The following is a 12,525-nucleotide window of genomic DNA, read 5'->3' as shown; positions in this document are numbered from 1 at the left end:
ACAAGGGCCAGGATTGAAAGTTATCAATCCATGTTTACAATTCTCACCAATGAAATGGTGACAATTGTCAACATAAGACTTCTTGAGAGGAGATGTAAGAAGCATTAAATGCTTGAGAAGACCTCATGGTTACCTTAGGAGGTAAGGGTTAAGGTTAGGTTAATATTATCCATTGGATTAAGCTTTTACCCAAAGGATAAACTCTTGTGCAAGGGTTAAAGGGATAACCATGGTCAAAGCAATGAATGCTTGATGAGACCCTTGGGTTAGATGAAGGTTGAGTTAGAGAGAAAGTCTCTAATCATGCAAGAGGGTTGAGTTAACCATTAATGGTTTGGAAGACTTTCAAGGTTAACTTGTTGAAGACATTTTTAATGGTTTCCAAAGATTTTGAGGGTCTGAGAAGTGATTTCCCTTTGCTTAGGGATGTGATAATATTTAGGAGGTGGGCTAGGCTAAATTAGAAGTGATTAGAAGAATCTAGAAGGGGGTTTAGAGAGGCAAGTGGGATATGTAGGAGAACGCAAGTGGATGGAGGGTAATTTTAATTAAAATAAATTACTTTATTTCAACTAAATTGATGCAACTTGCATAAATACAAGTGGGGGTTTTAAGTAAATAAATTAGATTTATTTTTTTGCAATGAACAATTTAATTAAATATAAATTTAATTAAAAGGGGAGAAAGGGGAATTAATTAAATAAAATGATTTATTTAATTAAAGGCTATGAAAGACTTAGGTGAACTTAATTAAATAAATTGAGTAATTGATTTAATCAAATAGATGAATGTTAATGATTTAATTAAATAAAATTTAATTAAATGGAGGAATGAGGTTAAAATGAATATTAAATATTCACTTAGGAAAGTGGTCAATTTTATACATCTACACTTACCACTACCGGATCCACTAGCCAAATCTTGTGTGAGTACATCATCAGAATCAGTTACACCTTCCTCATCCGCATAGTAACATGATTTGTCTTTGTTTCTCCTATACTTATGCTTGTTCTGATAATCATGGTTAGGCCTAAAATATCTAGCTTTCTCTTCGAATCTTGAATTCCTCTCAGGACATCTAGATGCAAAATGACCTATCTTATTACATGCAAAACATTTAAAAGTTGATTTTCTTTGATACTTACTTCCATCAGGACCTTAAGTTACTCTCCTAGCAAATAGGGCTTCCAGCTGCTCAAACTCTTCATCGTCTTTCTTCATTTCATGCAATTCCTTCACATATAAAGCTTTCCAATCACTCTTGCCGGTAGATGATGTAGGTGCATGAAAAACAGATTCAGTGTTTGCAGCTCCTTGAGGACCAAATTCTTCAAGCTCAAAAGCAGAAAATTTTCTAGCCAAAGTATCTCAGTTAACATAAGTGTTAGCCATTGTTCTCGGCTCATTAATTGCAGTAGCCTTCATCTTATAAGTCAGTGGCAAAGCTCTTAGAATTTTAGAAACAGTCTCATCATCGTTGAAAGATTCACCACAACACTGAATTCCCATAATAATTTCATTAACTCTTTCCATGAAAGCAGTAATCCTTTCATCTTCTTCCATCTTTAGGTTCTCATACCTTACCTGGTAACCATCAAGTTTAGCAATTTTAATAGTAGGGTCACCTTCATTCAAAGCTTTCAACTTATCCCATATATCCTTCGCATTAGATTGGTCAGTTAATCCCATAATTTGTTGATCAGATAGTACGCTCAAGAGTGCTTCTCTAGCTCTCTAGTTATTTTCAATGTCCTTATCCAGGCTTGCCAGAGGAGGATTGCCAAATACCAAATTATGATGAGTATAGTCTTTCTCCATGATCTCCCAAATTTTTTTCCCAATACATCTCAAATGAGTCTCCATCTTAATCTTCCATACTTTGTGATTTGTCGAATCAAGCTTAGGGGTTTCTCTCTGGAAAATAGATGCAGTTGAATTATTAGTTGTCATAGGATCTTCCTCAAGTGGTTAAGCTTCTGCAAAAACATGACCAAGCTCGGATACCAATTGTTAGGATAACCAATGGACAACTAAGAGGGGGGTGAATCAGTTGTCAATAGATTATAAAACTTTAAGCTCACAAAACCTTCTACCGGAATGCATAAACCAAATACTGAAATAGAAGATGTAACAGTTAAGCATAAACATAAATTTTAGAATAATTAACCAACCATCCATAACACATGACACCAAGATTTGTACGTGGAAAACCTAGTAAAGGGAAAAACCATTGTGGGAAGCCTACCCACAGTTAGCTAATACTTCTGCAACAAGTATGTGATTACAATAAGAGGGCCTTGCACATGTAGTAAGACACACTACCTAGAGAACACTGCTCATCACAAAAGGAGCCTCATTGACTACAAAGAAATCCAGACAACAATCCGAAAATAAGAATGAACTACAAGAATAGCATCTCCTATGCCTGAGTATAGTTCCGGTTAAGCTCAATACCAGAGGTCTTAAACCTTTTTCACAAACCCAATTCGATCACCTATGATCGACCAAAACCTCTGCACATGATTACAACATTATTCGTACACAGATAATTCTCTATCCATAAGACCACCATACCATGATCTACAAAGAGATCTTCATCATACTTATACCAACCCGAGACCTAAATAATTAGGTCGGCCACCTAAGAGATAATACAATAGATTCATTACATAATCCTACAAACCAATGATAAACCAAGTCGGTCTAAGACTGAAACAACATAATCTAAACAATAAATCCAACCGGTGACACGTCGAGAGCATCAACCAACACTTTGCACAAACTAGTCCATAATCTAGCAGAATAACATCGGACCCAAAATAGGTCACCATAAGCCAAATGAAACACCATGATCAATAGAAACATGAACATGATAACCATCAGCATCCTGATAACCTTCTAGAAGCCACACCAACACCACTTATCAGATTCATAAAAAGATCTTCATCAAAACGTTGCCAGTAAAACCCTTACTGGTAACCAAAAGACTTACTAGAACAAATGATAGCATCTAGATCATCAAATCCCAAACCAATTGAATGTGATACACATCAAGAACACATGAATAACCAATCCAAGCCAATACCACAAGCTGGACCAAATTGAAGAATACCGGAGATGGTCTCCAGATCAATATCATAGTCCAACCACTCTACCAGAAGCCGATAGATAACAAAATAGCTAGTGTTGACATCAATGCAACACATAATCAATCCCTCCAAATTGCCAACAAATATACCTTTCAAACCAAAAATAAACACATTGATCCACTCCAAGAGAAAGAGGGAATCAAAATACATCTCCTAAAGATCAATTCACCAATCTACAATCATTAGAACATAACCAACAACATGTCCACACGCTACACATCCATATAAGCAATTAACAGTCAAAACATACTCTCCAATTCAAATAACTCAAATCTGGATATCCACACACTAAGGTGAGACCCAAAACACATCAATCTCCCACTAATCATATCTGGACCTAAGGGTAGGTCAACCATAGAATATCACGACCAACAATTGAAGAATGCTACAACATTCAGAGAACACAAAGACATTTTTAGACCATAGAACAATCATATCCATGATACCAAAACTATCTCCAACAAAGATAACCTTAAAAAGCAATGTTAGCAACACTTTCCAAACCCGGACAATTTTGGAACAACCAATGAACACCTGAAACACCAACACAACAAGATATCTCTGCACCACAGATATTTCAAACCAATGTCAATCTGGAACAACAAGTTTGACATCAACGACTACCACAACAATACATATTTCCAATAGTTTTGTCGTCTCATTAGCAGTCATGTAGCATTGTTGTTTCCTTGATAAGCATAGCATACTATTACAATTAAATGTTCTTATCATTACTTGTTTTGATTAAGTAAAAGCAGGTTTTTGAAAGGAACCCGAACCTTTTACAAAGCAGGAAATATAGAAAAGTCAAGAAAAAATTGGGCCTGATCACTTCAAAAGATAAAAAAAATTCCAACCTAATAAAAAGGGACCACAACCTTTAAAACATAGCATTACAAAGCATTACATAAAAACACCAGGAAAAGACAGCATCCAGAAAGAAGAACGATAGTAAAAAGACAGAAACAAGACAACTGTCAAGACAGATAGATACAACTATATGTTTTTCATTATATCCTTAGCTTGGACAACCATCAGCTTCATGTTGTTCATCAAAGTCTTTAACTCCTCTAGCTCACGACATTTGATGTCGCCCTTGATCCTAGTATTGGCTCTGGTTCTCTTCTCATGGCCTTTTTTGTCGGGTTGTTCCTTATCAACTTCCTTCTCAGTATTGCTCTCAAATCTATTGATCAGGATGTTCATGTTATCCACCAAAGCTTTAAGGATCTAGAAATTTTGTTTTGCAATCTTCTTAACAGTGAGCTCCATCTTATCAATTCTGCTACCCAGATTGTTCATAGCAATGTCCATTTCTTTCCCCTCCTTATTTTCTTCCATCTCTTTAACCTTTTTTTCAGTGGAAATAATTTTACCCACCATGCTTTCAATGGCTTCCGCATTATTAATAGCAACAGCCAGTTCTTTAACATTTTCCGTCAGGGGTTTCTTTCCCATCGTAGCTCTTTTGACAGTCTCATAGAAACCCTTTATAGTTGCATTCTCACCAACACAGTCACTAATATTGCCACTTTTGTCTTCTTGCTCCTCTTTCTGCATGTCTTGGGCATTCAAACCCTCAATGTTGTCCGTTACCTGATTCTCCTCCCCCTCCTTATCCTGTCCCTCATCCTTTTTATTCTCCTCTGCTTCTTCCTTAGAATCAATCAAGATTTTGCTAATTTCTTTATTGCTTTCCTTACTTGTCTTCTTCCTCTGCATTTGCTTTCTAGTAACTTTCCCTTTCTTCTTGTCGATAAATTTCCCTTCAAAGGATTCGGCCTTAGACTCCAAAATTTCTGAATCCACCACAATCCTTTTCCTCTTAGCCTTATTCCTGCCTTTTTTGCTAGTCTCCTCCGAGTTGCCCTCAGTCTCCGAATCAAAGTTGAAGTCGTTGGCTTCACTCTTCGTATCCTCATTTCTACCATATTTTCCTTTTATAGGTTTTTCAATACTCTTCCTTTAAGCACTTTATAGACCAGAGCCATAAGACCTTGGTGCAGGGCATGGTCACCTTTAGGATCTTTCTGAATCTCCTTGATAGTGTGGTCCATAGAGCAGGCCAGGTAATATGGAAAACTCACCTTTTCCTTATAGCAAAAAATGGTTTAGAAAAACAAAATGGTGACCATATGCTCTGGTAAACCTCCCATCCAACATGATATAAGTAATAGTAGCAAATAAAACAAACCTCCATGGTCTGCATATTCATTTCAGGGAATGATAGGAATTGTCAACTTTAACCATTTTCTTTCTCTCATCATCTGTTATACGGAATTTGTCTACGACTTTATCAGAGATGCTACAGTCCCTATAAAATTTCATGCCCTCCGTGATCATCCTCGTAGCTTCAGCAATTATATCCTCATCTACAGTCATCATCTAGGACTCAGCCAAGATTTTACCACTCTTCCAATTCTTGATAAAGTGTTTGGTGAGCATAGGATCTTTCCCACTAAGCCTCTCCATAAACACACTTAAACCCCCCTCCTGAAGGATATCCCACACTTCCCTGTTCTTCCTCCAATCCGAGCAGGAGGTAGGTTCGAACCTTTTTTTTATTTCCTCCCATTTTTCCTTCAGTCTCTGAATTTCCATCTCTCGGTTACTAATCTTCTTCTCTGGTTTTTGTGGATGCCCTGAAAAAATACCCAGAATCCGTGCCAAACAATAATGAAAAGACACATAAATAAATACTTATTACCTCTGTAAAAACCTTGCTTTGAAAAAAGAGGAGGGGGCATTTAGAAATTATATTTGATGGTGCCACATAGCCCCATCTGGATACAGTCCAGATCAAGCAGAGATTTCATATCACATGCGAGCTCACTCTCTCCATAACTAGTAATAATATCTTCTATTTGGCAAGCCAGGTTGGCCGCCCAGTCTGCGCATGATTTTGCTTCCCTATACAAGTGTAAAAACACACATTTCAAATTTATCACTAATTTTCCTTATCACCTTAATAGCATTGCTAATTGTCCAAGAAGGAGGGAACTTCTTATTCAGACAATTTATTATATTTAATGAATCTCCTTCACACCAAACTTTAGTGCATTTGGCTTCCTTAGTCAGGACCATACCATGGTAAGTAGCCATAGCTTCAACTACATGATTTGTCTAATTACCAATGGGTATACTTTTTACAATTTTGCATCTTCCCCATTCGTCCCTAAGGACCACCACACATCCTACTATCCCAGGATTGCCCTTTGATGCACCATCAAAGTTTATTTTCATCCATCCATTGGGCGGGCTTTCCCATATCACTCCCTCTCTAGGATCATTTTGAAGGTGTTCACAAACTTTTAGCCTCCACTTTTTGAAAATAGCTTGATCATCCTTGTCTTGAGGTTCTGCAATACCACCTATTATATTCATATTTTCCACTATATTTCTTTTAATTTTCTCAAACACAATTTGAGCCTTAGACACCTTCTCTCTGAAGACTCTTTCGTTCCTCTCTTTCCATATACCCCAACACATATGGGGCAGAGCAAGTTTCCACAACAAAGTAGTAAATTTGTTCTTTGAAGGATGGAACCAAGAATTAAAAACCTCTTGAATTAACTCTGGGAAACTCCAACTGATTTTGATTTGATCGCAACATCTTCCCCACGGCAGAAAAAGGACAGTGAAAGAGCAAATGGTTGGTGGTCTCCTCATTCTGAAAGCAAAGAAAACAGACACTTGGCATACACATACCTCTTTTTCTGAGGTTATCAATAGTTAGAGTTTTATCTTGAAGGGTTGTCCAAAAAAAAATATTGATCTTAGGGATAAGGCCTTTCACCCAGGCCTTGGCCCAACAAGGACTCTCCAAATTAGAATACTTATGATAGTAGATAGAAGCCACATTGAATTTACCATTTGCAGTGAGTTTCCATATTAATTGATCTTCTTCTTCCACCACCACCATGGAGTTCATAGTTATGTTCAGACTTCCCAAGGTCTCATCCACCTGAGATAAATCCTTCCACTGTCCATCTTGCCAATAATCACCCACCATTGATCCATATCTTTCCTTGCACTGGTTCTGGAATCTGCTCCACTCTGGGATTTCAGTCAAAGGGGACTCGAACAACTAGGAATCTTCCCAGAATTTGATGAGATTCCCATTCCCCATCTTCCATTTTGCTCCTCTGACAATTAAATCTCTTGTTCTAGTGACATTTTTCCAAATATTAGAACTGACTGGGATATCTTCATCTTTGAGGAAATTTTGAAGAGTGGAACATTGCCTTTTATACTTATTGTCCCAAATTTGTTTCCGTTCTCCCTGATTTTTATACCCTCTCCAGATCTGCTTTGCCATGAGGTATTCATTCATGTCTCTAATTCTTCTAAGACCTAGACCTCCCTTTCTTATTGGCTTACAGACCTTGTCCCATGCAATTAGATTCATTCTCTTTTTCTCCTCAACCCTTGTCCACAAAAAAGTTCTTTGGATCTTTTCAATAACCTCCGCATACTTGGCAGGAATTCTGAAAAGGCTCATGGCACAAAGAGGAATGCTTTGAAGAGTTGACTTCAATAATTGAACCTTACCAGCTTGGCTAAGAAGAGAGCCCTTCCAACCAACTAGCTTTTTATGGAATTTATCAAGCAAGTTCCCCAAAAAGTGTCAAGAGGATCTTGGCCTAAGGGAAGCCCCAAATAAGATGCAGGAAGACTCCCCAATTGACATCCCAAGATATTACTTATCTTGATCTTTCTTCGCTCCGGAGTGTTGATAAAATAAACAAAACTTTTAGACCAATTAATTATTTGCCTAGAAGCAGAACCATAACTATCCAGAGCTTTCTTTAAACTTCTAGCATCCTACACAGTAGCCTTCCCCATAATTATAGAGTCATCCACAAACTGTTGGTGGGAACAAACCTGATCCACTGAAGAAGGCTTCAACCCGCAAAACTCCCCCTTCTCAACCAACTTCCCTATACCTCTCCCCAAACATTCCGCCATAATAATAAAAATAACCGGAGAAAGAGGATCTCCCTGCCTGAGTCCCCTTGAGGACTTGAAAAAAGGGGAGGGAGAGTCATTAATTAAAACAAAGAAAGAAGTCAAAGACACTAATTGTCTTATAAGACTGATACTTCTAGCGCAAAAGCCAAAAGCAGACAGAACTTCCATCATGAAATCCCAATCCACTCTGTCATAGGCTTTAGATAAGTCTAGCTTCAGAAGAAAGCCTTCCTTTTTAGAATTAGATAAAGAATGAATGTTTTCATGGACTGAGATTATCGAATCCAAGATTTGTCTTCCAAGAACAAAACCACTTTGCTGAGGCGAAATGATAGAAGGGAGCAACTTCAGGATTCTCAAGGTGAGAACCTTGGATGTGATCTTGCAAAGAGAATTGCAAAGATGTATAGGTCTAAAATGATCCATGGAATCAACTCCTACCTTTTTGGGAATAAGAGCAATTAAAGTACCATTTATCTCTTTCAATATTCTTCTTGCTCCAAAAAATTCTTTCACAGCTCTAGACACATCATCACCAATAATGTGCCAATACATTTGAAAAAAGAACATGGGGAAACCATCTGGGCCTGGTGCCTTGTTGCCTTAAAAGGAGTTAACTACTTACAGAATCTCAACATTGGAAGGGATAGCAATCAGGTGAGAATTTTGGTCAGCCTCCAGGATTGTAGGGATGCAATCCAAAAGGTTCTTCTGGGCCTCCTTGTCCAAATTCTAATCCTTAGCTAGAAGATTGGAGAAAAACTCCATAACAACCATACTCATAGAATCTTCCTCATCAACTCTTCTGTCATTCACTTTAATCTGTGATATTATGTTGATGGCTTTATGTTTTAGGGTGGACATTTGGAAGTATTTAGTGTTTCTGTCCCCTTCCTTCAACCATACATTTCTTGACCTTTGTTTCCAAAATGTTTCTTCCTTAGCAATTATGTCATGATATTTCATAAGGGTAACATCTTCAACCTCTCTTGAAGTATTAGTGTATCCATTATTTTGAATCTCATCCTGAATATTTTTTGGCTCTGAGATAATAGTTGCTTTCGAGGCAAAGATATTCCCAAAGCATTCCTTATTCCACCTTGTTAAGACATGGACTAGCTAGGACTCGAACCTAGGACCTTCCATACACTGCTGGAGTGCTCTACCACTGAGCTACTGGACCCTCTTGGACCAGTCCATCGTCGATTCGGGTGTGGCTTATTTCCAACACTAACACCCCCCCTTAAGCCACACCTCTCATGTGCTTGGGGCTCCTAGCCTGGACCTGGCTCTGATACCATGTTCAGACATGGACCAGCTAGGACTTGAACCTAAGACCTTCCATACGCTACTGGAGTGCTCTACCACTGAGCTACTGGCCCCTCTTGGACCAATCCATCGTCAGTCCGGGTGTGGCTTATTTCCAACACCAACACACCTCTTAACATTTTCTTTAACAAACTTCAACTTTTTGACCACTTTATACATGGCATTCCCTTCAATACTGACCTGCCACCATTCCTTGATCTTGCTCTCCATATCCGGGTGTTTAGTCCACATTCTCTCAAATCTGTAAGGGAAATGTCTCCTTCTTTTCTTAGCCTCTGTCGTAAAGGAAATAGGATAGTCGTCTAATCCAGCCCTTATATGAACAGATAAAGAACAAAAGTAAATATTAAACCAATCTAGGGAGATGAGGGCTCAATCAAGTCTAACCTGGATTAAATCCTCATCGCTCCTTCTATTAGTCGACGTAAATTTGACACCTTACAAATCCAGATCAAGGAGAGAATTATTATTGATAAAGTCCATTAAGTCCACTCTACTGTCCAGTTTAATTTGGCTCCCCCCCTTTTTCTCATTTTCCTTCAAAGGGGTGTTGAAATCCCCCATAATCACCCAACTATCTTCTATAAACCTACTTCTTAATAAAGAGAGTTTATTCCAAAAATCACTTCTACCTGTCCTAGTATTAGGATCATATAAATTAGTTAAGACCCATGAAGTGCTATCCTTCAGATGCTTAAATCTAATACAGGCCAAATTGTTGTCCTAAATCAACTCTTCTCCTTCCACTTTGTTTTTGTTCCAAACAGTAACAATTCCTCTCGAGGCACCTTCTGAACTACCACCACTAACTCCTCCATTATTGAACATATTTAGACCTTCAACCTTATCTTTAGACATCTTGGTTTCTTGAATTAAAAAAATATCTGAATTTTTATCTCTAATCATACTTTTTATTAAATCATGTTTGTGAGGATTATTCAACCCTCGAATATTCCAAGAGATGAGCTTCATAGTTTTTTAGAAATACCTGCCTCAAAGATGGTTCTTTGAGTCCCATCTGCAATATTCTTGCTTGTTTCCATTGTCCTCTTCTTTGCATTTGAATATCTTCCTAGAGAGGTATGTTGCACTCCTACGTCCCCAAGCCTGCTTCTGGTATTTCTGGTAGATGTGTTGTTATTTTTGTTGTTGTTGTTGTTATAGTTTTTTTTTAGCTTGATCTTTCTTTTATCCTCCAGTATTTCTACTCCCTCCTGTTTAGACTCACTCTTGCCTAGAGATTTCTTAATATCTTCCTCATCTCCCCATTTTGGCTCTTTCTCCTCCAAAAAAGTCATCTTCACCTTAACTGGAGAGGCTAATAACATCTTCGACAGCCCTTGATCCAGAATATTATCAGGTTGAGCATCTTGGATCCAGTCTATTTCTTTTTCTAACTCGGTCGAATTAGAAACTAAATTGAAATTGTCTCCTTCCTCTTTATTGTCTTTGGATTGATTATGTCCATTATTCTCATCATTATCTGAGTTTTTCTTAGTCTTATCCTCTTCTGTTTCCTCATTTCGGCTGCTACCTTGTGGTTTTCCTTCTCCTTCTCCCTAATCTAAATCCTTGCCATTCTACTCCTTCTCCTAATGATCTATTTTTTCGTTGTTTTCTTTCTTCGATTCATTTCCCAACTCTTTAACATTCTCTTCCTCTATCCTACCAACTTGGGACTGATTTTCCTGATCCCGATTGTTAGCTTTCAAAGAGTTGTCCACTTTTTTCCACACTTTAGGTTGAGCTTGAGGTTTGACCACATTACTAGGACATTTTTTGGCCCAGTGCCCAACTTTCTTGCAATGAAAGCAAGCAAAAGGGATTGTTTCATAGACAATATTTTGCTTCCATTTCCCAAGTTTAGATTCAATCTCTATCTCCTCTGGCATGTCCGTTTCGGGCCCAACTCCTACACACATCCTGGCATAAATAAGCCTTCTTCTAGATGTCGTAAATGGATCAATAGCAATAAGCTCCCCAAAGGAATTGGCTATTCTTGCACGCACATCTTCCTCCCAATATTCCATTGGGAGCCCAGGTAGTTTTACCTAGACAGGAACTTGGACCCAAAAAAATATTCTTTACCTGCGTTAGGGTACCACTTTTGAGTGTACATGATATATTTTCCAATCGCCCATGAACTAGAGCTAAGAATGTTTTTGCGATCCTCCTCACAAGAGAAAGAGAAGGACAGACATCCTTTTTTCATTGCTACCACATCTACCTAACCTTTCAAGCTCCACTTCCTCTTAACAAACCCACACACAATCTCAATATTTGGTCTCGTTCCCTAAAATTTACCAATCAGAGTATTTTCCATTCTAGCAATATTATGGTCTATGATTTGGTCTAGAATAGAAATGGAAAACTTGCCTTGAGACGCATTCAAAGTGTTTTTAACCAGAGGCAAGGACAACTTACCTTTAGGCTTGACCCCAAACAGAGAAGACCGCTTGCCAATGTGTCCAATCGCTCTGGGTCCCCCCTTAATATCCTCTGATCTCAGCGGGTTCTCGAGATCCTTCCCAGAAGAATCTATTCCTTCCACTGTTTCCTCTTAACCACTTGTCATTTGCTGATCTCGATCCACTTCTGGTATTCTACCTCCCGGAGATGAAGTATGAACTTGTTCATTCCTGCTTCCTTCTTCGAACTGCTCCTCACGTGGTCTTGGACCTCCCCCTGGGTCCCTTGAATTCAAAGGAGAATCGAGATATTTTCCATCTGAACTCCCCCCTTCCACCGGGCTCTCTGAATCTCCTACGACATTCTGTCCTAGCACTAAACCAGAACTCCCACCCAAAAAATTTGAATTTTGGGCCCGACCGCTCCCCTTCTCCTCCCCGCTCCCCATCTGTAAGATTTGGATCTTCTTATCATTACTTGTTATTGTTATACTATTCTTGTTATTGTTTTCTATCATTATAAGTTAGTTTTCATTCTGTAATTTACTTTATTATAATGCTCTTTGTGTAAGAATTAGGAACAACATAGGTAAGGTGATAGTGCACATATAGTGCTATCATATTTCAAGTATACATCCCTAGGTTGACAATATGAAATGTAACTTATA

The 12,525-nt window shown here is 38.2% G+C and overlaps 1 protein-coding gene across 1 annotated transcript; it reads right to left on the bottom strand.

The window, feature by feature from the left end:
* Positions 1 to 3,314: 3,314 nt before the first annotated feature.
* Positions 3,315 to 5,531, bottom strand: LOC131856796 (uncharacterized). Its single transcript, XM_059208722.1, has 3 exons — positions 5,397 to 5,531; positions 4,535 to 5,108; positions 3,315 to 3,361 (listed from the first exon to the last, which is right to left on the bottom strand). Exons 1-3 carry the CDS (start codon positions 5,529 to 5,531, stop codon positions 3,315 to 3,317), a joined length of 756 nt encoding a protein of 251 aa, XP_059064705.1.
* Positions 5,532 to 12,525: the final 6,994 nt, after the last annotated feature.

The sequence above is a fragment of the Cryptomeria japonica genome, chromosome 7 (assembly GCF_030272615.1).
Source record: "Cryptomeria japonica chromosome 7, Sugi_1.0, whole genome shotgun sequence".
Classification (NCBI taxonomy): Eukaryota; Viridiplantae; Streptophyta; class Pinopsida; order Cupressales; family Cupressaceae; genus Cryptomeria; species Cryptomeria japonica.
Note: the sequence above shows the minus strand (reverse complement) of the source record. Positions and strands in the feature narration are given on the sequence as shown.

Excerpts from the sequence above, each read along its gene's own strand:
- LOC131856796 (XM_059208722.1), bottom strand. The coding sequence starts at position 5,531 with ATGACTGTAGATGAGGATATAATTGCTGAAGCTACGAGGATGATCACG. Across the intron at positions 5,109-5,396 it reads ATGATGAGAGAAAGAAAATG|AGTATTGAAAAACCTATAAA; the intron begins GTTAAAGTTGAC and ends GCTTAAAGGAAG. Across the intron at positions 3,362-4,534 it reads TAATGCGGAAGCCATTGAAA|CGTGTGGACATGTTGTTGGT; the intron begins GCATGGTGGGTA and ends ATGGATGTGTAG.